This window comes from Drosophila subobscura, chromosome O (genome assembly GCF_008121235.1).
Source record: "Drosophila subobscura isolate 14011-0131.10 chromosome O, UCBerk_Dsub_1.0, whole genome shotgun sequence".
In the NCBI taxonomy this organism is placed as follows: Eukaryota; Metazoa; Arthropoda; class Insecta; order Diptera; family Drosophilidae; genus Drosophila; species Drosophila subobscura.
The window spans coordinates 9,633,272-9,659,456 of NC_048533.1; the positions used below are offsets into that span (position 1 = coordinate 9,633,272).

The 26,185-nt window shown below is 41.4% G+C and overlaps 2 protein-coding genes across 27 annotated transcripts in view; one reads left to right on the plus strand and one right to left on the minus strand.

Annotated features, from left to right (window-relative positions):
• Positions 1-26,185, minus strand: part of LOC117897485 (TLD domain-containing protein 2) — an 81,726-nt gene that overhangs the window by 5,178 nt on the left and 50,363 nt on the right. For 4 of the 26 annotated variants that reach the window (XM_034806361.1, XM_034806350.1, XM_034806352.1 and 1 more), the window contains 12 exons: positions 22,390-22,493; positions 20,669-20,962; positions 18,605-19,093; positions 18,432-18,538; positions 18,223-18,374; positions 16,815-17,409; positions 16,578-16,750; positions 16,160-16,291; positions 15,681-15,832; positions 15,454-15,616; positions 15,183-15,384; positions 14,522-14,611 (listed from right to left, as the gene is read on the minus strand). In XM_034806361.1, coding sequence (XP_034662252.1) covers positions 14,522-14,611; positions 15,183-15,384; positions 15,454-15,616; positions 15,681-15,832; positions 16,160-16,291; positions 16,578-16,750; positions 16,815-17,409; positions 18,223-18,374; positions 18,432-18,538; positions 18,605-19,093; positions 20,669-20,962; positions 22,390-22,493 — 2,653 coding nt within the window. Of the gene's footprint in view, positions 1-1,345; positions 1,475-4,951; positions 5,204-9,082; positions 9,511-14,521; positions 14,612-15,182; positions 15,385-15,453; positions 15,617-15,680; positions 15,833-16,159; positions 16,292-16,577; positions 16,751-16,814; positions 17,410-18,222; positions 18,375-18,431; positions 18,539-18,604; positions 19,094-19,568; positions 19,713-20,668; positions 20,963-22,389; positions 22,494-26,185 lie in introns of those variants that run through there. The other 22 variants (XM_034806365.1, XM_034806359.1, XM_034806357.1 and 19 more) reach the window with 16 other exon arrangements.
• Positions 23,217-24,037, plus strand: LOC117897491 (probable mitochondrial import inner membrane translocase subunit Tim17 1). Its single transcript, XM_034806382.1, has 3 exons — positions 23,217-23,565; positions 23,620-23,807; positions 23,868-24,037. The coding sequence occupies exons 1-3, from the start codon at positions 23,253-23,255 to the stop codon at positions 23,886-23,888; spliced, it is 522 nt and encodes a 173-aa protein (XP_034662273.1). The 5' UTR covers positions 23,217-23,252; the 3' UTR covers positions 23,889-24,037.

The window sequence follows — 26,185 nt, forward strand, 5'->3', positions numbered from 1 at the left end:
CGTCAATGGGTCGGAAATGTCATTCCTTACTTCTTCCCTGTGCACGATCAGGGCTGTAATTGCCAAAATAAACTGTGATTCGGATAAGTTTTGCACACATTATGGATATGGATATGAATATAAGATTATCCATGTGCTAATCAAAGAAAAGGCAGAGAAACAGGTTACTTGATTAAATAAAAACTAATCCCAAGAGCAGACAACACCTACACATCTGCGGTGTGCCCCCATATGGCGCTCTGCAATCATTTATTTGGGAATTATTTGTCATTTTTTGTAGGAATTACGATGCTCCAAGCGTGATCTATGCATTAGCAAGTCTTCAAAGCACACCAAAAACAAAGAAAATCCCCTAATATAACCCACAAATACTATATATACACATTTATGAGCGAATGGGAGTGCGCATCGCAGCTCGGATGGTTTGATTAGAGCCAAGATCCCAAAATTGATTGATTGGGCAGGCGGCACTCGAGTTGAAGAACCCTTGAATGGTAATGTTTTGACTTTGACTTTCGATATTGATTATGATAGGATTATAGTCGGTACCATTGTACAGCTTTTGGCACCATAAATCAATTATGAACGAGCCACAGAGTTGCATACATAAATGAGAGTCATGCAACGTGTGACCTCGGTTGCAATTAGCCAGATACAAAAACGATGATAAAGAGTCACATACTGAATGATTCGTTTCGTGCTTTGGTAAAGCTCTATGGAAGGTCGAAAGTTCTATAGACAGACAGACACAGAGAGAGTGAAAAACCTTCTAAAATAGGTCTCTCCAAACACATTGGAAAATCATTCAGACATTCCAAATTATACGAATATATTATATCCCTACATGTGTGCAAATATTGCGCAGATTCTAAACAGAATTGAGGCGTGACCGAAGCACTCGTGGGAGCAGTGTGGGAGGGAGTGTGTGTCGGGAGGAGTACAATTAAAAAACAAAACGCAATTTCATCAGTGGACAAAAGTAAACAACAAATAATCGGCGAGATTCCAACGCACTCCACAAAACCCGAGATCAGATCTGAAACAGAATCAGATTCGGATTCCGAACAGATCCGATGAAAGCCAAAGTCAAACGTCAATGACAGTTGTTTGTCTGGTCTGGTTGGGGCCTCTGGATTTTTGTGGCCAGAGATCTGGTTGGTCTGGTGTCTGGCTTGGAGATCGTACGAGTGTCGTGTCACATATGATATGCATGTTTGAAGCACGATTTGGTGTTCGAGTTTGTGTTAATAGTTGTGCTTCCACTTTATGAGCATCAGATATATTATATTTATTGAAAAAACACAGCTGGGAAATCACATGAGTCATGTGTTAAACCATAGTTTACCTCACGACTGAGACCATGATTGACGGGGACCATCAATTCGCACATTTTCATGTAGGGATTGTTCGAGATTGTTGTCACTTTCAATCAAAACGGAATATTTCACTGAAACCTTTCGATTCACACACGTAAACGAGACGTATGCGCAATATCTGAGTACGAGCACGTGCTCGACACAGTTCTGGATCCTCTGCTTATCGTCTATTGAACTTTTTTTCTATGCAAATCTGGGATATCTTGAGTGGGTGGCTGAGATCTCTATCGTTTTCGATCCGATAATAAACGCGCTCTGGAGTAACTCGTTTCGCGTTTAAATGCCAAATGAATGTTGAATCACTTCAGTCGCTCTTATTGGCCCGTTCATCGCTCGAAAATCTACTCAAAACGTGACTCTCGACTCGCTTCCACTCACTTCTCTCTCGGTTGAGAGTTTGCACAGCCGAAAAAGAGCGAGAAAAAGACAATGGCAAGCAATGGAGAGAACAGCAAAACCAAGAGGAGGAGTGGCTCTGGGCTCTGTCGCTGTGTGGAATAAAATATAGTAATAATAAAGCTGAAAAAGTGACAAATTGCTCATGTAGAATTCCCATTCCCAATTCGCTCGCTCGCTCTCTCTCTCTCTCTGAACTAAAATGCACTCCCATTGTGCATTTCTATACATCAGTACCTACTCGTTTTGTAAGTACATGTGTACAATTATCTAGCTGATAAATTAACTAAAAAGTGTGTCAAAATTGATTGGGTGAGATAAATAAGGGCTCAAAGTGGGAGAAACCTTTCAAATTTATGTTTTGTTGTGTGTGAAATTGGTAACGCTGCAGCTTCTAACAATGTAGAGAGTTAAAACACAGATAGATTGGGTTAAAACTGATCCAAAATGTATTGTTTTATCTTTTGTTCGAAATGGAGTTTGGTTACACAGAGAGAAATAATTATGTGGAGAATTTAAGACAGAATATATTTTTAGGAGCACTTCAAACTTGTTTAGAATGTGTATTCAAAAAAAAAACGTTCGGATAATCAATTGCCCTTTTTTAAGGACTTATCTTTCCGCGTTTCATCTAGAGATCTTTACTCGATATTAGCTAGAAGATAGATGTTCCCCAGATAGCACACATTATCGTATACATAAATGGAAGTTACTTAATTTCTGTCCGATAAGGTAGCATAAATCGGTTAAGTTCTATATGGTGGCCATATACTAAGTGCAACCAATAAATATTTTACGACATCTTGAAGTCGTAGAACAATAAACTGTGTTCGCTCGGGTCTTGATTTGTACGATTATAAGATAGAAGGAAAATGTATAAATCTCAAACGGGAATCCCCCCTCCCAATTAATTCCTCACGATTAAAACAAATGCCATTTGAATTTAAGAATAGAATTGGCAATATTTTTGCACACAAGATTCTGCATTTGTTTTTCTTCTCACCGAACTTTTGATAAGATACCGTAGAAATCGAGGTGCGTCTCTTTATCAGTTAATAATTAATTTAGAGCACTTAATAATTGACTGGCAGGCAGAAGATCTTAGATTTTTATTGAGAGATTTGCAATGAATTTAAAACGGGGCCATCGAAACTTGCGAAGGTGAGAGAACTGTCCTTGATTGATTGATGATAGTTGTTTGTTCATATCTCTATAGATAGAGACACTATTTTGGAGCTGCACTTGAGGGGGCGCCGCGTACTTTGTTTGTGGTTTGTGGCACGGCCGCGGTAAACATGTTCCGCAACAGTTCTGCATCAACTGGTTCCCGATTGTTCTGCTCCGGGCCAAAAGTTTTAAAGTAAACAGCAGCAAGTCGAACCGAAAGAACCGGCCCCAATACGTTGGAAAGAGCAACGACAAAAATATAAGAAAAGGGTTAAAGATATTTCGACAGTGGGATACCCCGCTAAATAACTAATTATTGTTGTAAAACTTATAAGATTTGAATAATTTAGGTTAATAAGTAGAAATTAAAGTTCTCTATTCACAGCTCAATCGAATTTTAAAACCCTATAATATTGACAACTATGGATACCAGGGCATTCGAGAAGTCTGTTCTGTAATATTTTGTAGTTCTCCACGAATATGGGATACAGACAGGCAAAGAAGAATCAGAGAAGTGGCGAAAAAAGAGCCAAAGCAGAAACGAAAGAGAGTCAAAGAACCGGCAAGCGATAAAACCGCTTGCCCCGCAAAAACAAGTCTTAAAACCGGCAACTTTTTGCTGTAACTCGATACCCCTCCCCTTTTGGGGTTGACTACGAACGGGGGAACAACAAGAGTCAGGCGAAACCATTAATGCTCCATTGTATGCGGGTTAAGCATTACTTTGGCGACTTTTCCATGAGAAAAGATACCAGAAAGAGGGCTTGGTAGTCGTAATTAAGTTATGCACGGAGACGGGGATGGGAGGCATGGGGAAAGGTGTGAAGCCAAAGCAAAGTTGTGAGACAAAGCATTTTTGTATTCTAAATGTGATACTGCAGAGACTATTCTTGGGAGGGGCTCCAACTATTCTTGTCCTGAAATAATGATAGATCTTTTAAGAGTTAGTTGCGCCTGTAAGGCGTTGTCGTGCGGCTTACATTTGTTGAGAAAGGTCTTTCCTATTATAATCTTATCATTTTATAAGCTTAAAAGTGCTCAAGACTACCTCTTAAGTATCTTCTTTGAATGTTAAGTTGTTGAACCTATTTGGGCGCTAAGTAGAGTTACTGTTCCTTAGTTCTAATTCCTGTTCTGTTCACCGATTTCTTATCACTCCATATCTTATATGCCTTTAAATATTCTCTACATGTTTGAATTTACTTATCAGTTATTGTTGTGATTGCAGTTTGCTGTTTTTCTTTCTATTGTTGTTCAAATGCATTAGGAGAATGGAGAGCGTGAAGCAGTGCCGTGCCGCCTTTTGTTGAGGTGCGCAATTTCTTTACATTTGTTGTTTACTCGTATGTACATATGTACATATTTCTTGCATCACACTTTGTATCCTCTATTGTTGTTCATCTGTCTATGTCTATGCAAATATTTAATTAGTTGCAAGTCTGTCGTCTCCAGGGTAACTTGGGTAAGTTGGGGAGGTCAGGCCACACTGTTTGCCAGAGCTAAATAGTGTTTTCCTTAGCCATATTTCTAGAGACTTATCTAATGGGGTTTACGAAACATACGAGTACTGGAGTGTAAACCCACTAACCCCAGGCAGAGCATTGACCCATGGCACTCACTGCAATTCGAGATCGAGACACGATGAGATGACACGTTGAGACGAATGGGGTTCGTCTCAGGCCTTAGGTGTCAGGCCTCAGATCTGAGGTATTCTCCTTCTGGTACGAGTTTAATGATGATTTCGCAATACATACGAGTTCCACGAGAAGTGGCAAATCAGTTCAAGCAATTAACTTGTGAATGAAGAGGCAAAATCAAGTCATTTGTAATAGTTGAAACGTGTGCGATAATAATTCCCCACAATCGATGTCTGCTTTTTTACAAGTGCCTCGTGTTCTCCGACAGTAATAACAGGCGAGTTTTTGTACACTATTTAACACAAAACGAAGTAGAAGAGTGTTATAGAACTTTCATATCCCATGATGCAGAGATTTCAACTTTCCCGCACTCACCGTTTCATGCATTTCCCCGCTCTCATCGAGCAGTGCCTCCAGACTCTGATCATCTTTTGTGGGCGACAGGGGCGGCGTGGGCGAACGGTTCTTGTTTGCCAGCAGAGAGCGAGGCAGCAGATGCCGCCCATAGTGCAGGTACAGGTAGCGGCCCCACTTTCGACCGGCCAGGCCGCAAACGGCGGCCACAGCAAAGAGTATGACCACAAACCACATGTTGCTGAGAGGCAGCAAAAAAAAAAAAAAAAACAAATACAAAAGCCAAAAGCGATAACAACACAGCAAACAAACAACGGTGGTTAAGCAAAAGCTTCGAACTGTCCAACTTTTATGGCCAGCAGTGTAGTGTGCGAGCTTTCCCGCTCAACCGTGCTTTGGCTCTCGCACTATTCGGCGTTGTCTCTCTCTCTCTCTCTGCTCCACTCCACAGCTGGTCAGTCTTGTGACCCACGAGATTTGTGCTTTGCTTTTTTCTCCGTTCTTTTGTGTGTGTTTGCCGTTTTGTGCTTCTGTTGTTGCCACACGTTTTATCACGCTCTCTGCTTTCGTGCGATTTTTCAAAACGAATACTGTATGGATTTTTCTATTGGTTTTCCTTTTGTTTTGTTACACGTAAACAGAAAACAGTACTTCGATTGTTTACACTGCAGCCGTCACACTCTCTATTTCTTTCAAATCTTTTCAAATATTTGCTGTAAAAGCTTTGACGTCTATCGAACTTTATGCCACTGCTGCTGCTATTTTCAAACAAGTCGCTCGAGCGACTGCCATGACGAAACAGACCATAGAACCGAACAGCACGAAAAGAAGTTGCCGAGAGAGTGAGAGAGTGAAAAGAGAGAGAGAGAGGGAGTGTATCCGCCGCCCCCCACTCTCTCTTTGCCACTCACTCTCTCTCAGCTAAGCTTTTCTAGTGGGAATGGACTGGACGCTCTCTTTGAATCAAGTTTGGGTTTGGAGCCCCAGCGAGCGGGCAACTTCTTTCGCCTTCTTGCAGACAACAGGTTTGTTGGCAGCATGTTGCACCGCAACAATGTTGCTGTAGCTAAAATGTTCTGCATGTTGCGTATACGTAATTTCTATTTTTATGCGATAATTGATTTTCAATTTAAGCCTCACTTGCGAGTATTTCCAGCCCAAACGACAAACCACTCACGTGCCAAACAAAAAGATGAAGACTGCGGGGTCTGTTTTTGGTTGCATCTGCGTTGGGCCAAGGTTTTAGCCGACATTTTTGGGTTATTTTCGCACAAACTGGTTTTGCTGCTTCTCTGCTCTTCTGCACCCAAAATAAACCCCAAGTAATTAACATAACGGCGCCAACACCACCACCTGACGATGACCATAGCTGAGACGCATTTGTGGGCGTGTTAAATTCCAGCGACCAAACATCAACAAGTTAAGAAAAACAAAACTACTTCGCTTGTAATTTGTATTCCGATTAGATAGATACGCATTGAAACTGGTTAAAATATGTTTTTCCCATCGAGTAAACAAGCCTCTAAATCGATTATTTGGAGTAGGACACATGACATCTGAGAAATGAGTCTTGTTTGTGGCAATTGGAACCGGAATCAGACCAGGCCTCAAAACTCTGCTCTACTTTGAAATGCATGCATTTACGAGTATATTTCAGAAATCAATCAAATGCGAACCGGTTATGGAACGGATAGCTCCGTCAGTTGACTTGTTTCTTTGTCTCCAGATACGAGATCATCTTAATCAGATCCAATACCCCACCTATCAGTGAGGGTTACATCATCTAAGATAGAATTGTTGATGGGGTTGGAGGAAATATGAATCTACAGTATCAAATTTGTTTTATTCAAGAACTTCACTGGAAAGCTTTACATGTACATGTATGTTATCTTCCATATATTTTTTCTGCGAGTTTGACCTCTTTAATCAGAATGCCAGGTCTTTGGGACAACCCCTCCACAAACGAACGGAAGGCAGGCACATAATTCAATGAAATTGCCTCTGCACGCAATTATAATTTTATTTTTTTGGCGTCCCCAATGATGAAATGATCACGTGTCTGCGCTTGGGGATGTCTTTATAGGTACATATTCGCATATACTACCGACGATATTGTGTGTTTAGCATTTGATTTGTTTTTGTTTATGTGTGCACGATGTGTGGCCGGTCTTTTGTCCATATGTGTAAATGTATACCATGCATATGGATCTCTCTGGACAGTCGCCAGGTACTCGTACGTACAGTGTTAAACAGGCGCATTGTATTACCGAAAACATGTTCGCAATGCGTCAACAATGGCTAGTAATGCAATGGGCAGGGTGATGTTTAAGGGAGAGGAAAGTAGGAAAGTCGCTGAAAAAATTCTCTTTTAGTATGCCTTGGTGGAACAATTTGATTAGAATTTAAATGTCAAATTCATATTCGCTGAGGAAAATTATACTTAAAAGGTTCCTAATCACAACCATGCCATAATTAGCAAACCCCTCTGTTGATTCCATTTGTAATCATCTAAAAGAACACCTTTTTAATTGATTCCACCTGATCTCTCGCAACACACTCTTTAAGCCACACCTCGAACAAATTAAATACGATATAGACCCATATATAGTACATACTGTACATAATGGCAGTCAAGCCGGATCCACAAAGCGCATATACAACACAGCACAACAATCTCTTCACATTTTGGCTGAGTTCTTGCCCGAACCCGAATCGCCCCCCATTCATTATCCCATTGAATATACTTTATTTTATTTTTTAGATCTTTTGTGCCCGGGCAATGCATTTTCAATTTAATTACAGTTAAATTTCAGTCGAAACAAAAGTAATTAAAGAGAGGTGGCGCTCCGCCCCTCGAAAGGTGAACGAAATGTCAAATGTGAGACTTTGAAGATCTTCAAAAAGGGTTAAGAGTGGAAGAATTGTTAACGCATATTTAATATAACTGAAAATATGGAATTTCTAGATCTTCAAATCAAGTAAAATGTATATTTATATTGATAAAACCCATGACTTCTGTCATTACGGTTTCCAGGGAATTTTTTTTGTATCTTTGATTTCTCTTCTTTTCAATCAGATTTCTCCCAGAAGATGGCACACACTTGACTTGATGGAGAGTGAAAGATAAGAGGAGACGCAAAATAAGTGATTGAATTGATGGTAAAGATTTGCGAGAGGGTCTGACTGATAACTGGGTTATGTGCTCCACAAGGGCAGAAGTTTGAACAACTCTCTTTCAAAACAAACAAACAAAACAAAACACAACAGTAGAATGTTTTCTCTACAAGATTTTTTGCCACAAACGATAAGATATTAAAAGCGGAAAACTTTTACTTTGACTTGTATTTAGATTTATGTATTTTTCTTAAAATATCCTTGGGTTTCTTCTCCCTTGAGTTCCCTTCAAGAAAATGATTCAGAGCCCAAGAAATCTTTGCCAAAAACAGTCACAAAACGTTTCCAAATCTTGTACTTAAAATGATTGCTCGGCGATTTGCAATTTAAAAGCAATTTTAAGCAATTTTACTAAGCATTTAAATGGACTATATATATTATATTATTCATAAGGGAAATTACGAGCACGCACAGAAGGGAAAGGATCATAATGAGTACTGAATAGTAACAATCATAATGGATAATATAAGTGTTCATTATCTTAATGCTGGATCAACACCCTGTAGAGGTTCAAAATGGGATCTCTATATATAGGTTCTTTGAATGAAACATTAGAGTTCCATCTATATCTTGAAGGCACACTCTAAAAGGGATAACAATGCTATCTAAATATATCTTTATGGAAACCATTTTTATCTGAAAAACATTTACACGATCATTATCATCATCATTCGTGCTGGACATTTCGGGGCAGTTGCCAAATTTTCAATTTCTGTGGTGGTGGGGTGGGAGACCCTTTATAAGGAGCGCGCTGTCCCACTGTTTATGGCCAAGGCATTGAATACTTTTTGGTATTCGGTCTGAGACACGATCGGCTTACGAAATGAGATGCTTTTTGAAATTCAAATTTTATTTAATCTTGATATTTGTTGTGCACTTTCATAAGACTTTCACCCCGAACAGAAATTGGGAGGAGACTAATATATGTATTTTCTGTGGTGTGTGGTTTGTACATGTTTTCCTCATTTTCATATTTACCCTTTTCTTAATGTATTTAGCTATTTTTGAGATTTTCATGGCTTTGGCGCTCATTTTGGCAACGTTCTCTGCCCGCGGCAGCAGCGACTGCAGACGCAAAGATTTGTTTTTTATTTTTCAGTTTCTCTTCGTTTATTTCCTTTCTTTTCTCCTCTGCTCTCAGGCGTTGCTAATTTTGGACACGCTTTTCGCTCTCGAGCAATACTGATGTGGAGGACCGAAGAACGACGACCGAAGATGGGGCGGAAAACCCAAATATATAATATTTGCACAACTGCAAGATCTGCCAGATCTAATAATTTCTATAATTGGCACAAAAGTCACATTTTTGGGAAACACTATCTGAAGCGGAGATCGCGGATCTAACGCGGAGAGAGTGACAGACAGACAAAGAGAGGGTGAGACGTGACTGTGCGGCTTGAATGTTTTGCGAAAACTAAAACACAAAACATACGTTGGAGCCGTCGTCGTCCCCACCAGCAGCGACAGCAGTCCCAATAACAACAGTAAAAACCATATCAGCAACAGCAAAACGTGGCTCAGCTGCGACTGCGGCGTACGACGTTGTTGCTGTTTCTCTGCTGCTGCTGCCGCTGCTGCTGCCGCTGCTGCTGCTGATAGCTCGTCTATGACGACACGACTGTGGGAGAGGCTGCGTGACTTGATTGAATATTGTATGCCGCCAGTGTGGTGCAATGGCTATTGGGTTGCCAGCACAGTTCATGGCGAATTGGATTGACAGTGTCCGAAAAATGCATTGTCTTGTGCAGCCAAAATTGAATTTTGTTGCCATCAGTGCCATTGGACAGTTGTGCTAATATTTTGGAACGCCAGTGTTTGCTGCACATGTTTTTTTGCAAGAAGAAATGTTAGCTGCCAGTGTAAAAGGTTAATTCTGTGGAATGGACATGGAATTGGATCAATAGTGGGGGAGGATTATATCTATGCTCACTAGATCACTAATATTTGCACCACCAGTGTCTTTTTATCGCTGCGCTTTGCTCTTTCGGCACTCCACTGCACCTTGACTATTTTGCAGACCACCAGTGTTTCGTAAACGCATTTTATATGCGGCTGCGTTTGGTCCCTCTCTTTCCCTGGTCACTCAATGTGACTGCACTTGATGAGAGGGGCTTCTTTTCGTGCGGCTCTCTCTTTAGTAAGTGCTTGCGGATTGTTTGTCTTTGCGGTTTTGATTTACAGCTATGCAAACATATTAAATGCCATGCTAATCAATTGATTAAACACCGTCTATATTTATTGCCCATATGTGCATGGGCCCCAAAGTTGTTTTGTCCATTTTTAAATCAACCATTTTGAGCGAATTTACACATATCTATAAAATACTGTACACATTTTTGTATACATATTTGCATTCCAGGAAATGGGAAATGGATTTTAATAAGTTTTAAGAAAACTGTGGCTGTACTTCATTAATGAAAAAAGCTCCTTATCAATGTCATTGAAAGCATACAGCAGATTGAATTAGATTGAAGAATCATTCTCTACCATTTAGTAGTATATAATTAATATATAAGTTATGTATGTACATATGTATCTAAATATAGTATGAATGATTATATGAAACATTTCTGCAACTCTTTAAGTATTCAACTAAATTTACATTCCCTTGCCCCGAAAATACCTTGACTAATAACTTATGAAAAACACCTCAACATCTGTTAATTATGCATACTTGTACAAGGCCGCACCCCACACAACCCCGAACAGGCGTCACCACTTCTCATGAGTAAGGAATATGAGAGGGTCTTCAAGTAATGCTATAGTATGAAAAACAAGCTCTTACCGCTCCCATTTCTTGAAGTCTCCGCAAATGTACATGCATTTGTACCTACCACATTAAGGCGACATTAAACAAGTGTTTATGGGGCGATCCATTAACGAAATGCGCAATTTAATATAAGAAATGCATTTAAAATTGAGCAGAGAGCACTCTTTCGAGTCAGATAGAGAGTGATATTCGCATGCAAATTGAAAAGGCTGTCTCCGCAGCATCGATGTCTCTGTTTGTTTGCAAAAATTCATTGAAACCAATTGATCGGACAAGTACAATATCCAATACAATATGCAGCTCTATATATAGTAAACATATAGATACATATGTGAACAATTAGAAGGCAAAGTTGAGTATCACCGAATCCCACATCGGTGTGGGGGGTGTGACTTGGGGACTACCGTTTCTCAGCTGTGGCAGGGGCTACCGTGGGGCGGTGGATCCTCCTCGGCTAATTGAGCATTTAGGCAACAGCAGAAAAAAATTAATAGAGGCAAAGCTTTAGAATAAAGCGCATCACTTTGCTTTTATTTCAGTTTATTCTGCTATTTTTATACACCTACCGAAACCGGATTTAGCTTAAAAGTAAGAAAGATAGGCTATGATGATGATGATGCTACCCAATCAACGGAGCAGTCAGCAACAAAAAACAGAAACCGGCTAAATGACAATCGCTATAAGCTGGATTTAAATTTGTATTTAATCAGAATATAGTTAAGCTCTAAAGAGGCGGCTGGGCGGCTTAATTAAAGCCCAATTCGATTTCAGTTAGAGCTGAAATTTAACGGAAAGTGTACTGTAGTTTGGTAGTTAAATGTATGCAAATAATTACTGCACAAATAAACAAAATACTCGCCTCGCACGAGTAATATAAACAATTCATGCTCACGGCACGCGCTCTCTCTGTGGCATAAGTAGTCCACAGTAAAAATAACTATTCCAAACAGGTTTTGTGTATTTTTATAATGACGATGAAGTTGAGAGCACATCTCTGAATATCTTTTGACTTAGTTATTCATTCATATTTCATTTAAGTCAAACAATGGTCCGCTTTAGTGACTGACAAATAATCATTTCGTGTTCTGATTTGTGAAGAACTAGTTTAGGAAGTATAATTTTGGGAATTCTCAACAGTTTTTATACAAACAGCATTCCTTTCGGCATCAGAGAACGCTCCCACCTACTCAAGATCTGACTATACATCATATCTAACTAAAAGCTAAATAAATAAACCAATTATCTAGCAGCTGCTCGTTTAATCAACCGCCAACAGTTTGCTTGACAAATGAATAACCGATATGCAAATATCGAATAACATTTAATGATGAAATCAAGCCCAACATATCAATATCAGATAAATATCTGGCACACTTGTGGGGCTTAAAAGCAGCTGAGATTGCGGCCAATCTGTGTTTTAGCTACATATTACTTAATGTTTCACCTATAGATAATCCAGAAACCTCATTTATTTTCGGCACTCTTCGACGATAAGCCCTGAAATTACGCAATTGCTGTGAATTATCGGAGCTATTGGTCATCTACGGATCACCGGATCACAGCCGAACATCAATTAAATAGAGATTGCTGGCTCCGTTATGCATTTTCGAGGTGCCTGTTTGAGGTCTCCATTTTGAAGATTTTTGCAGTGCTTGGGGCTACGGAAGCAATCATCGTCTATTGATGTCTATTGATGGATGCTTCGTTAGATTCCACTATCGAGAGAGATAACCTCTTTCAAGATTCTGTTGATAGCATCGTGCTCCCATAATATAATACACTGATCACTCGTTTTTTTAATAGTTATAATTATAGATGTTTTGATGCGCAAGGCGGTTAATGAGGAAACAATTTGCTGATGCGCCGCCACATTGCCTGGGAAGCTGATAATGGGCAGAGGAGTGGGAGAATAATGCCTGAGCTTCAACCCAAACCGATAAGAACGAACCAGAAAAGAGTATCAGTACCAGGAAAGTAATGGCAGCACTCAAGGTTTCCCCCCTCGCAAGGGAATATCGCCTCAATCTATTACTTTTGCCATCTCTATTGATCTTTTGATGGCTTTGCCAGACACAAATTACTCATCCATTGATCGTGATGTTTCAGTTTGGATATGGCACGCTTATGGGATGGGATGGAGTAGGAGATGAGAAAACGTGTCCACAAAGATTGCGCAAGTAAATGCCCATACCACGAATGATAATGCACAAAAGGCGCTAATTGTTGTAAAAATGTGTATAAATATATAAATGCTTGAGACCCGGCCTCTTAAAGTGCGAAAGCATTGCGAAATGGAACTTGAATCCAAATCTACTCGTAATTAGCATATCAATTTGGAGCTTTTGTATGGCTAAAAGAAGAATGTGGTTAAGAGAATATCAACAGGGGAGGAGGGCGACTGGAACTGGAGCTCCACTACGAGTATGATATGATGGGGGCTTGCTTGGTGGCAAGGTTGGACTGTTGCCTGTGGTTGTATGCACATATATACACATAATAGTATTGTATATATTACGCATGTAAATGGGTTACGTTTGCTGTTAGGCTAGGTTAGGTAATGCGGCGTGTCTGTTTCTGTTTCTGTTTCTGTAATGATCAAGCACCAAAGTGACACCTCTCAGGGGTTTGAAGCCATCAAAGTGTCGGGGAGGTTCATGAACTCAATTTCAGTATCAAGTGATACGAGGTACGAGAATTTCATTCGCAGTGAATAGGATGGTAATTAAGCACTTTTATTATCTGGTTAGGGTTTAAACTAATTGTTTAGTTTAATTGTTGAACTCAATTCTGGTTCGTTTTGCAAACTAGTTTTCTAATTGATCTTGGACTAAGACCCAGTTAAACAATTAGTAACATTTCTCGTAGTCTAACTATCCTTTTATTCCCCCCAAACTTAATTCTATGTTTCCTCAAACCCACACATTGTTGTCCTTAAATCGTTTTCATCAATTGATTTGTATACTATTTTTGAATGCAATGAAAATGTTTGAAATTTCAAAAACAGAGAGAATAATATACGAGGCCAATCTTTTAAATAAAACAAAAAACAAATGCATCGATACAGAATGAATTTGAAATGCTCGCTTGAGAGAGGGATAGATGAGCCAATGTCTTATAAGATATACAGATTTACATAATATATAATACTTGGAGTGGGATGATGGAACCAATGCTTGGGGAGTGTGGAAATTTGAGACTTTTGTGCCACAGTGCCACAAAACAAGTGCTGGAAAAAAGAGTGGTGCCAAAGAAAACGTTTCTCCAAGGGTCTATCGTTTTCTTTTCTAGTTTTCGGTGGGTTGGGTAGGTGGTACACAAACAGAACCAGAAATACGAGTGCATAAGGTGCTTTGAAAACTACGAATAAACAGAAACTAAAAAGACCAGCGAGCATATTGGAAAATCAACAAATATAAATATATCCAACGGAACACACAAAAACATAAACTAAATCGCAAAATATGCAAAAATTCAAAATTTTCACACAAGTTCCAAAAACGATTTTTCTTTTTGCTATTTTTTGTAGTATTTTTTTGGTTTTGGTTTTAAGTTTAAGTTTAAGTTTTTGGTGCGGACAACACAGTAAGGTTTGTTTTTTGTTTTTTTTTAGGTGAAGAGTTCGTATTAAAGGATTGATTTTTCCTAACCTCGCCGCCCAACATTTCCAAGTCATGCGATGCGGCATGGGAAGCCGTTTTAATGATCTTGTAGGTCTTGGCGAACGGTGCCTTTAAAAGCTGTTTGTAGTTCAACAGAGGTTAAATAATATCATGTCATATATATAAATGTATGTAAAGTAAATCACAGTAGTTGTCATTTCATAATAATAGAATGCAGTATATTGGTTTATAGTTTTATAGTTTTGGGAGCCCATGGTCGATGGTTTCGATTTCATTTCGATCAAATCAAAGGCAAGGCAAATCAATAAAGGAAAAAGAGACACGAAAAAGGAAGAAGAAAAACAAGAGAGAAAAATAGAAGAAAACGCATGTACATACAATGCACGTGGGGGAAAAATGTAAACAAGATTTACAAGATTTATATTGTATGATTTATATACTATTATATTATATATTAGAAGATATTTTGCATAAATTTTCAATGATTAATCGTTAAGTTTGATCTGAGGCATAACCTAAAGGAGCAGAGATTTGATAGCTCTTTGAAAAAATAGAACGATTCGAGAGGAAGAACTCAGAGGAGCAAAGAGTTAAACGATAGAGAAAGATACAAGAGGGAAGAGAGGGTCGTTCCTGGCCAGAGGCTTGGGAGCTTGGGGGATTTTCCATAGATAAAAGGTGGACTTACCTCCCAGGACTCGCGGGTGAGGTCGCTGATCTCCTCGCCATCCTGACTGCCGCCGCCTTGGCCAGCCTTGGTGGTGCCGCTCTTTGTCCACTCGGTGTCCTCCTGGATCAGCTCAAAGCCACGCGCCTTGATTTGCTCTTCGTCCAGCTCACCGTACAGGTGTTTCACCCAGGTGTTTATGAAGCGATAGAGCTCATCAACGCTAAACAAACAATGATATAAAATAATCAAAAATTCTGGAGGGTGCATTTTATATTTGTTGTTGACATACCGATTTTTGGGCACACTGAACCAATACTCGGCGCGCAACTTGTTCTTGCCGTAGGACATGACAGAGGTTGGCAGCGGTATGGCCTTGCCAATGGGCTTGCCCATGCGCAGGCGCAAATACAAAGGTGGGTCAAGACAGGCTCTTGCCGGACGTGGGATAAGTTCTGAATGAAAATAAAGCAAAAAGATAAGTGGAAGATTCAACTGTGATAAAAGCATTTCGCTTACTGTCCACACTGATAAATAGTTCGGGTTTGTCATCCATCGAGACCATGGAACGATAATCCAGCTTGGGCGCCTGCTTGGCCTCCTTCAGTTTGGTGCTGGACGATGTTCCCTCCGACGAATGCGGACGTATAAAGGTACCAATTGAGGAACGTCTACGGGCGGTAGCGATAGATAAACATTAGTTCAAATATAAATTACCTATAATCGGAGAGTAATGATAAGATGATTCAAATTTACACTTGGAACTGATTAAATGCATCATTGGATGATACTTGGATGATAGATGGATCGAAAGCAACAAAAAGAAAAATTAAACGAGAATGTGCTCATTGGAACAAAGAAGAATTTCTTTGGTTTCTTATTCTTTTTCTTATGTGAAACACTACAACATCAAGATTCAACAACAATAGCAAGAGCAATAGCAACAGCAACAACGACAACGACAACAACGACATCGGGGATCCAAAATCCTGCCTTACCCATAGGTCATATGACCCTCGGAATGTGTCGAATGCGGAGTCAATGGCGGCACTGGCGAGCCACCAGAGTCTTCGGACGGTGTTTTCGAAAACAGATTCCCGCCCAGCTCTGAGACCAGAGTAATGGGCGAGCTGTACGTTGTGTGTGAGCGTGTGCAAGTGTGTGTTGAATTGGAAGTGTAAAATTGTTGCGTGTTCAGTGTAGCATGAGTGTGTCAGGGTATTGTTTGTTATGATATGTTGTGTGTTTCAGTTTAGATAGCAAAGCAGCCGATCCGCATAAAACGAAGGTAAGCATTTTGGTTTTTGAGAATGTAAAGTTTTCAGTTTTCGAAACGAAATAAACAAAATTTGTTTGCACCAATTATAGTCAAGAGATCGATAGATGGTTTGCAAATGTTTGCTGGGGAATGCGCACCTTGAGAATACTTTCGAAAAGACACTCTGATTGGAGTCGCCCGTGTTGGGCGCCGAATCAGTGTCCGCCGACTTGTTGAGGCTGCCGGTGCCGCTGCCAGGGGCTGGCACAGCTCCGCCTTCGCCGGTGAGGCCCTCCACCCAGGTGAGTGGGTACGAGAGGCGCTTCAGCATCTATAAGGTGACAAATTCGAATTAGTATCAGGGATTAATGATCCATTGACCGCTCAATCTTTACCTTGTTCTTCTTCTCCGACTGCTTGTCACTGGCTAGAGTGGCCGCCACCTGTGCCTGCACCTGGGCCTGCTGTGCGGCCTCATCGTCCACGCTGAAGCTCACGCTGGAGGTCTTCTTGCGCGCCCCACCAGCACCGGCACCAGCGTCTAGGCTCTGTCCCAGAATGGTGCTGCGTGGCGGCGACTCGCTAAAGTGCGTCGGCACAATATTTTTCGGTGGTACCCAGTCCGAGCTGAGGACAATGTCAGCGTCGCTGTAAACGGTTTTCTTTGGTATCGGCTGTACGCTGGGCACGGGCTCCCTAATGTCGATGCCCGAGTCGTAGCATGACTGCTTCGACAGCTGCTCCAGGTGCTCCAGATCAATGCCCGATGGTGGTGGCATCATGCCGGTGCCCGGCAACTGTCCCCCAGACATAGCTGCTGCTGCTGCTCCAGAAGCAGTGCCCGCTAGGGTTATGCTGCTGTGTGGTACACCGCTCACAGAGCTGGCTGCCGAGAGGGGATCCTGGCTGCGGGCACCGCTATCCACAGTGATGTTGGACTCGTTGTCGGCCTCGTCTTCCGATGATCTTCGGGAATTAGACAAACAATAGCTGAGTAATTTGTTCGTGCAAACACACACACAGAGATGCGGTTGGTGTTGTGTGTGTTTCGAGTGTGTGCGTGTGTAAATGTGGGTGTGTGATGTGTGCGGTTTTTCATTTGTTGTGTAAAGCATTTGAATTGATAACAAAATTGCGTTTATGATTAGGTTTGAGGCGTGGCGTGGGTCGATAATATGAAAATAAAAACACAAAAATAAAAACAGAAAGTTATTAACAAGCATATAAAACAGCAACAAAAAAAAAAAGGTTTCTTTGGCAGGCCAAAGATTAGGCGGTATTACCAAATGGTTTTTTGTATCTGATTGGCAACTAATTAAAAACTTACTTACTGACTGATTTAATCGAGCTTGGGTATCAAATAATAGCAAGCTAATTATATTCGGAAGATAGGCTTATATATCTGATTGAATATTGTTAGCAAATTGCAGACGTATTCGTTTACAATTGGTTTATATAAATGCCATTTCTTTGGTGTTTAAAGGTTTTTACAATTATGGTAAAAGTTTCTACGGCCCATCTTGAATGAAAAAGTTATGGTGTAATTGTTGTGTACATCAACTACACCTAATTCAGGGCACGAAACAATATTTAAACGGACAAATGGCTGTAAGAAAATTATATCTGCTGCAACAATAATCTATCTCGGGCATGTGATACACATAAGAGGAGTCACAGAAAGCATAACAAATATTAATTTAAATAACAAAAAGGCTGTGTGCACAGTGCAGTCCAGTTGTTCACACAGCGAGAGTGGAACAGTGGACGATGTGGGTGGAGTGGCACAGCTGAGTAAACACTAACCGGTCTTTGCTCGGAATAGCCCAGTGATGGTCCAACAGACTCTTGCGTCTCTCCTCCAGGGTGGTGCGAGTGTCTGTCAGGCCCAGGCCGGTTTTCTTATCCTCATCCTCAGCGTCAGTCTTAGCGCTATCTTTGGCTTCCAACGACGAGTCCTAAATATTGGACTTGTTTAGAGGAATTTAGAGTAAGGGCGGGGGAGAGTGACTCACCTCAATACGTTCACGTTCAAAGGCCTTGGGGAAGGCATCGCCATCACGTCCAGTGCTGGAACAGAGTGACTCCTGGTCATCGGTAATCTCCAACGAACCAATTTCAGCTACAAATGAAAGATACATCCAATTAGCAAACAGCAACAGAAAAGGGGCTTTCGGTCAAGACTCACCCTCCAAACGCTCCTTGCCGGCATCGGCATCGTCGCCTATCAGCGGCTGCTGCTCGGACAACTCCTTGGAGTCCTCCTCGACTAATACTGGTTTGGGATAATAGATCTCTGGCTTCTCCGCCTCGCAGCTGCCGGCAGCAACACTGGGGCCAGCACCACCCACCACACGCATGTGCGCAATGTCATGGAAAATGGCCGCATTCACCACCAGATCCATGGGAGCAATCACCCCGTAGCTCTCTGCCTGGTGTTCAATCACCAGCGGATCGCTGACATTCGGATCAAACATTACGGCATTGGGGGTGACCAGAAGGACGCCGCCCACAACGCCCTGGCCGTCGGTGATGTGACGGACGTTGATCTTGAGGAAGCGTTGCGTAATGACTGGATCATCGCTCTTGTTGGCCTCCATCTCGGCCTGGCTGTTGCCGGACACGCGCTCAATGTGCCCCGGCTTGGGGGATCCGGGGCGCAGGCCCTCCAGTATGTCTGCAAGGAAGAACATTCAAGACTCGTGGTTAGAGGTTGGGCTGCTTGCTTGGATGGGATTCGGTGCACAGGTGATTTTCGGTGGCAGCGCAACTACTGTGATTTTTATCAGTCGTCCGATTAGATAGCGTTGGGCGATGGCCTGTGGTGGTTGGTTGTGCCTGTGCCGGGGGGGCTCTGGGGGCGAACAGGTGATATATTGCCTAGTTTAAAGTAAATCTCCCCAGCTCCTTGTGACGCCCACGTCTACTACTGCGACACCACCAAATGTTCGATGAACTGCGCCACAAAATTAGCATTCGACGCGGGAGCAGGTTCCAGCGGTCGGTCGCCGGGTTACGTGACCTCCGGGCAAGAGCCTGCTCACATGCACTTTCGCAGCAGCAGCGGCCATTGTCAAACCAATAATTAGCACATTTTCCACCAATTTGAAATGACAACAATGGACAAAATCAACAATGAATGCAACAAGAACCTCCATTCCTCCAGAAGACAGCCGTGTGCATGCTGATGTCGCCGCTCGCTCGGTTAGCTACTCCGTCTTGCTGCACTTTTCAACGTGGTTTGTTTTACCGATCGCCTCGCGTGGCCCTTTATGGTCAGATGTTCAATTGTTTGTTGATAAGATATAATTTTATTGTTTTTTTGTTTTGGTATTTAATCGCTTTTATCGAAATAGGTACTTCAGTTCGATGATGGGGCTGTCGATATATGAGTGTTGCTATTGATGGTTGTTGAAGAGGGAATGCAAGGTGTTGCATTGGAAATGTTCTTATAATTTAAAGCATATGATGTTTAGTTCAAAAGTGTGGTCGACACTAGTGGCTGATTTGGCTAGCTGTGAACTTGATTCATTGCTCTTCAGACTATCTCAGAGAATAACAGTTTTACTGTATCTTTTTATATTAGTTATCTTTACTGCCTTTAATAATGCGTTAATAATACAGATGAGGAACTATTTTCATTTTCAACCATAGCTATTGTTACAAAGGTAACCTAGGATACCTATTCTATTCACCATCGATGGTGGCCACTATCGATGTTTTCCCAACCCGAGTTGGAACTATCGATAAAGTTTACCAAAATATACCTTCTCATTCTAAAAATATACTGTAGTCTTAATCATATTCATTGATTTAGCTTTTCTATTTAAAATTGACATCAGGTTAAGCTTCTGAGCTCTTAAACTATAATTTTATTCGATCCTTTTATTAATTTTCCACGAGATTGGCTAGTTTCCATGAATTCCCTTTGCTGGATTTTGTACAAAAAAGGTTAAAGTTTAAATGAAAAAAGGTGATAAAATGAGAAAGTCCGTTGAGCGCGTACTGTGACCATAGAATTGTCGAGAAAATATACCGTCTGCCCCTCGTATATATACCGTAATATACCTTCTTATTTAAAAAAAATACCGCGGCCGCCGCACGTTGCCGAACATATGTCGCTAATTTCAAATTTTGTAACAGTTTTGTTGTTGTTGATGCATGCAAAGCAAAACTAAAAATGCAGGCGGCAAAATGCAGGCTTCACTATTCATCGCACCAATTGCACCATTTCCAGCGCGACCTCGCTTACCTCTTTCCCGGCTCTCGTCGCCGGACAGCTTGCGCTCAATGGGACTGGACTTGCCCGAGAGGCTGCCACCGCCGTCGGCGCCCTCGTTGGTGGAGCTGCTGGAGGCATCATCTTTGGCACTCTTGTCGGGCACCAGCAGCTGCTGTCCCGGATAGATGAAGGAGCTGTTCAATCGGTTCAGGTGCGTCAGCTCCGAGGGGGTCGTATCAAAGCGGGCCGCCACCGAGGTCAATGTATCGCGATTGCCCACGGTATAGGAAATGGTGGGTATGGTGGGCAATGAAGACTTTTGCCCTGCGAAAAAGAAAAACAATGAAAATCATTAATAAAACTTGTATACAAATAGTCACAGTCACATTCGCGTTTGATGTTAGTTGTTGCTGTTAGTTTACTTGGTGGAATGCTGACGATGGGTGGCTTCGGCTGCTGCTCAAACACCTCAAATGCCGCGCTATCGGGACGCAGGTGCGAATACACGATACCGGTGGGCGGCGTGTGATGCCGGCACAGGTAGATAACGGCAAACTCATTGCTCGGCAGGTGCCAATATATTTCAACCATTTTCAGCATCGCCAGTTAATTATTTTTCTACTTTTTGCGTATCAATTGGCCCGTTTTTCCCGGCTTTCATAATTTTGCTAGTGATGGGATCTCTGACATTCCTGACAGTCTTGACAGTCGTTTTAGCTGACCACACTTACAGTTGCGCGAACTGTTGCTGCTTTTTGGGCATTTTCAAACGAAATGTTGTTATCTTGATGTGTTAAATTCACTTGGAAAGTTATATCCTTGGAAGTTGTCGGAGGAAGACGGAAACACGGACTCTGGGGCTCTATTAGTGATCGGCCATTAAAAACCCCAGACCTTCCCGATCCGTGCGAAAATGAAACTAACACGTTTTCAGGGACTACCACCAAGTTTCACAAACATTTCCCCCTGTGATACAATAAAATAAAGCTGATAAGGCGATAAATTTATGGGTAGGTACTTCCCCATGTCCCTCATGTCCAATGCGTATGAAATTTCCCTGCAAGTGACTCACATACAGGCGAAGCAATTGATTTTGTTGGCCCGAAAGTATTTGTCAAACAATAAGTTTGATAACAATAGTAATGCCATTTCCCAAGTGGTATTTTTGTATCAAACTCTACTTCGTTTGCTGATAAGTTAAGGCGGCAGCAGATAAGGAATGTTGCAAAATTAATTTTCTTGTTCGCGAATATTTAACATTTACATATATTCTTAATATAATTTATGGCTATCAAAAGTTAGTTTTTGTGTACTTTTGCGAACGTTTATAGTTTTGCGCGCTATCTTTAACATCAAATTAACTGCAAAGTTAAATTTAACATTGTACATTTAACATTCTGTCTGACAAAAGCTCGCCGCGAGAAAAGTGTAAAATTGCATTCTGACTAAAGCTGTCTGGCATGAATATGTGTGCTTGGCCGCCTGTTTGGAGCAACAACGTTTGCACTTGGACATCCACATCATTTCATTTATGTTTGTATTTAATTTGTTTAAAAATAAGAATAAAATCTAAAAAAATGTGTATACAAAAATACGTAGTCCTGACTTCTTATCCTTACTGCTGAATTCTTCTTATTCTTATTCTTAACAATGGAAAAAAAACATTAGAACAGCTCAACTTATTATTTAGATCCAAAATTCAATTGCTAAAATGTCCTTTGATTCGTAAATTTGTATATGGAAATACTCACTTGATAGCTTGTCCACACTCTCGAAACGCTGCTCCACCTTCGAGCGCAGCGAATCCAAGTCAAATGGAGCCGCCAGGCCATGATCCACGCTACGTGATTTGCTCCTGTAAATCGTCACCAGGTTCAAGGTGCGGAGAGAGAAGAGAGAGAGGGGGAGAGAGAGATAATGGTTGTAGAATGAATTGGGGAACATTCATATCATAGTCCGATCGCAACCGATTGGCGGCAATCTGTTGCGATCTTTATCACTTACAAATTTTTCAGCTCGCAATTGTGGCCATAACCGGCTAATAACAATTTATTTATTGGGTTCTCGTTTGGTTTTTAGCTGTAGTTTTTTCCCCCCTCTTGTTTTTGTTTGTTTGCGCTTTGCGCTTTTTTCGTATTACGTATTTTGTTATCGTTTTGTAAAGTTTATCTTGACAATCAGCCAGGTGCCCGAATAAGGCAAACGACGCATTTTTAAATGTTTTTTCCACAAACGATTTCTACTCGAATTCAGCCTTTAAATGCCTGGGGACGGGGACTGTCACGACTCTCGACAGAACTAATCGAGTACGAGATGTGGTTTGTCCTTAAAGTGTTTCTCTAAATGTGTGCTAGTTGATGGAAATCTCTCATGGAAAGGTACACACGTGTTGGTGGGGGATAAACGATTTCCATGGGATAATGGCTGCATTCATATAACTCTTGGATGCTTTAAACTTTAGTCAAAAGTTAAGGATAATCTCTACTCTACTACTATTCCTCCCACATAGAGTAGGTTATGCTCTTACAATCTTTCGTTATTCAAAATATACTAATACTTATAATTCGAGTAACCCTCCCACTCTCAATTGAAAAACGAGAGAGTAAATCTTCAAATGGAACGTGAACCGTGCCCATTTCGCCTGCTGGAGGACTGCGGCGGTGCCTTCACCATGGGAGCCTTGGCCAGTGGGGTCTTTCAGGCAATCAAGGGCTTTCGCGATGCCCCGTCGGGCCTGGACTATCGTCTGGCAGGGAGTATGGCCGCAGTACGCGCTCGTTCCGGCCGGGTGGGTGGTCGCTTTGCTTCGTATGCCGCCACCTTTAGCAGCATTGATTGCGCTCTGGTCTACTGCCGTAAGCGTGAGGATGCCTGGAACTCGGTCATTAGTGGAGCGGCCACTGGAGCGATACTTGCGGCTAGACAAGGTTTGGTTGTCGCTTCTTATGCTTTAGAAATTTTCTGATACCCCTTTTCGCAAGGTCTCAATGGTATGATGGGCAGCGCTTTGGTTTATGGCGTAATCATGGGTCTAATCGAGGGGACTAACATTCTTATGGGTCAACATTCGGCAGGCAAATTTCAGCCCACGCCCAAGCCTCTGGATCGCACAAATGAGATTCCGCAGCAGAAGAAAACCTTTTCCGATTTGTACAATAATTTTAAACAGGTAGGTTCCGCTTGAGGGCAGTCTTTAATGTGTATATAATATCCTTCCTCTATCTTGCAGGGAAATCCTTCATCGGTTTAGAATATATTTATGTACATCCACTTCTGCGTCATCCGTCGATCCCTCCGATCCTCGATCAATAGTTCGATTCTTGCATACAAATTTGTGTTTTAGATTCTTTTGATTGCTCGTTTCAGTTTCAATTAAAATTCATTTGTCGTGCATCGCAAGTCTTAGAATCTTTAATATATTTTCGCTTCGCTTCGTTTTGTTTTCGTTTGTGTATTGTTTTTGCTTCGCGCATGCCTCAGCTCAGAGACATTTTTCTCTAAAAATGTATATGGCCACAGACGATGGCTAGTGACGATATCGGAGGCGCGTGTGTGCTTCCTAGCTTCCATACTTGTAATTCCATAACGAACCGAACACTCCCCCAGTCCCCTTCCTAGATCGTCCCCCTTGACACCTGCCCCTCCCCCGTCGACAGCGGCTATCTACAAACTTGGCAAAGTGAGAATTATTTGACTACCGCCCGCCAGCCTTTGATTTACGTGTACGAGTATATGGCAGAGCCAAAGCCAAAGTCAAAGCCAATTTGCCTAGCTATTTCTATACAATTCCTGGATAGATACAGTGGGGCTATGGCGGGGGGCGGGATGCAATGCAATGGAAGGATTCATAGATTTTCCATCGCCCATCTTTAAAAAAATGTCTGCCAAAGGAAGTACTTCGATTCCTTTTGCTGGAATATATTCTGCAACACTTTCTGGTTCGTTTGTGCCATTTGATGATTGACAAAACTAATTTCCGTTGCCACACCCAAAGGAAATGCTCTCACATGTGCAAGTTTTCCATCTGCCAAAGTTGGTTGCCAGAAATTGAATCAATTGATTGACAGATGCTCCACCGATGGAGCATTGAATGGCAGACACCCATGTGCGAATATTTAAAAGAAATTCCTGTGGGTTTCTTTAAATGCTTTGACGGCTTTCTTCCACCAGATATGTTTAAAAAAATAAATGATATTTGCGCGTGTCTGTTCAGTGCGTTGCCAATTAACGAGCAAACTGCGATAACCATTATTGAATATCAATGAAAAACAGATAAAAAACACGAATGTGTTCGTGGATTGCTTATGCCACGGCAACTGGCATCAGGAGGCGCATGCAAAGTGCTCTTTTGCCTCAAAGATAAACAACAAATAATTGGGGAAATAATAAATAATTATTAAACGAATATTTGTCGCACAATTTTCGTATTTGTTTTATCCTTTGATAGAACATAAATAACTTTGTGGCGGGAGTCTCTATTGGAGTCCAAAATTGATCCCAGTCCAGCTGTGAATATTTTTTCATGAGCTGTGTGCTTCTCTCCTGATGATCTCTTTCACAATCTACCGTCCTACCGTCGGCTCCTCATCCCATCTCTGAGACAGGCCATCGGACCTTGCCGTGCAATTTCAAGTGAAAAACCTTTGGCAAAAACAAAGTCTAGCAGAAACAACTGTGTTTGATTTTGAAGTTGGCAACATTTGACGACGCAACGCAACGCGAGACGAGACGAGGCGAGGCGATGCCTGCCGGGGCTCAAGTAATATTTATTCTGCTTTTCATGGAATTTAATTTATAATTTATTGAGTTCAGGCAGCAGTGGAGCGGAATCTCGTTTGCACAGTTGGTTTTGGCTTAAATGGAATGGAATTTCGCCTGTTGTTCCTCAAGTAAACATGAATAATTCTACGATATGTGACATAAATATTATTTCTGTGGCAGGTTGTATTTATTTTTCGCATATTTCTGCCTTTGGTTGCCAAGGGAGCACAAGCAGCAGGAGGAGGAGGTCAAAAACAAGTCGCGACACTATTCTATTTTATTCAGAGAATATTTGATGGAATTAGTTGCTCCTAAAAGCTTTGCCACCTCGCTTAACTTTGCCATCATTTTTTTGCGATTATCTTGGCATCCAATGCCATTTCCTAGACCTCATGTAATACTCATGCACCCAGCAATAATTATCAGCAGTAATAACCACAACTAATCGGTAGATAGCCCAAACAACTTATTTACCTAACGACTCAAAGTTAGACACGCTTCCGCATAAGCCCGTTGGTCACACTAAATATTTACTACAAAATATACTCGATTGAAAGATGTAAAACCCGCTTGTGGGAACCTCTATCTCAGTCATAAAAAGCACTCCGAGTGCAATAGTATTTTACCCTCCAATGGGTTCCGCATCGTAAATTGTAGTAGCTACAGTTTTGGACATGGTGCAGAAGCACAAGTCATTCAGGGCACGATCCCTCCATTGTACCACTCATAGTTTTAGTTACACATATATCTTATCACTCCTGTAGTGTTTGCTGTCGATAAGTTGGC

What these genes read in the sequence shown, in the direction of transcription:
- LOC117897491 (XM_034806382.1), top strand. Translation starts at nt 23,253, where the DNA reads ATGGAACGTGAACCGTGCCCATTTCGCCTGCTGGAGGACTGCGGCGGT. An exon ending in GATACTTGCGGCTAGACAAG is followed by an intron (nt 23,566 to 23,619) that starts GTTTGGTTGTCG and finishes CCTTTTCGCAAG; the next exon opens with GTCTCAATGGTATGATGGGC. An exon ending in TGTACAATAATTTTAAACAG is followed by an intron (nt 23,808 to 23,867) that starts GTAGGTTCCGCT and finishes TCTATCTTGCAG; the next exon opens with GGAAATCCTTCATCGGTTTA.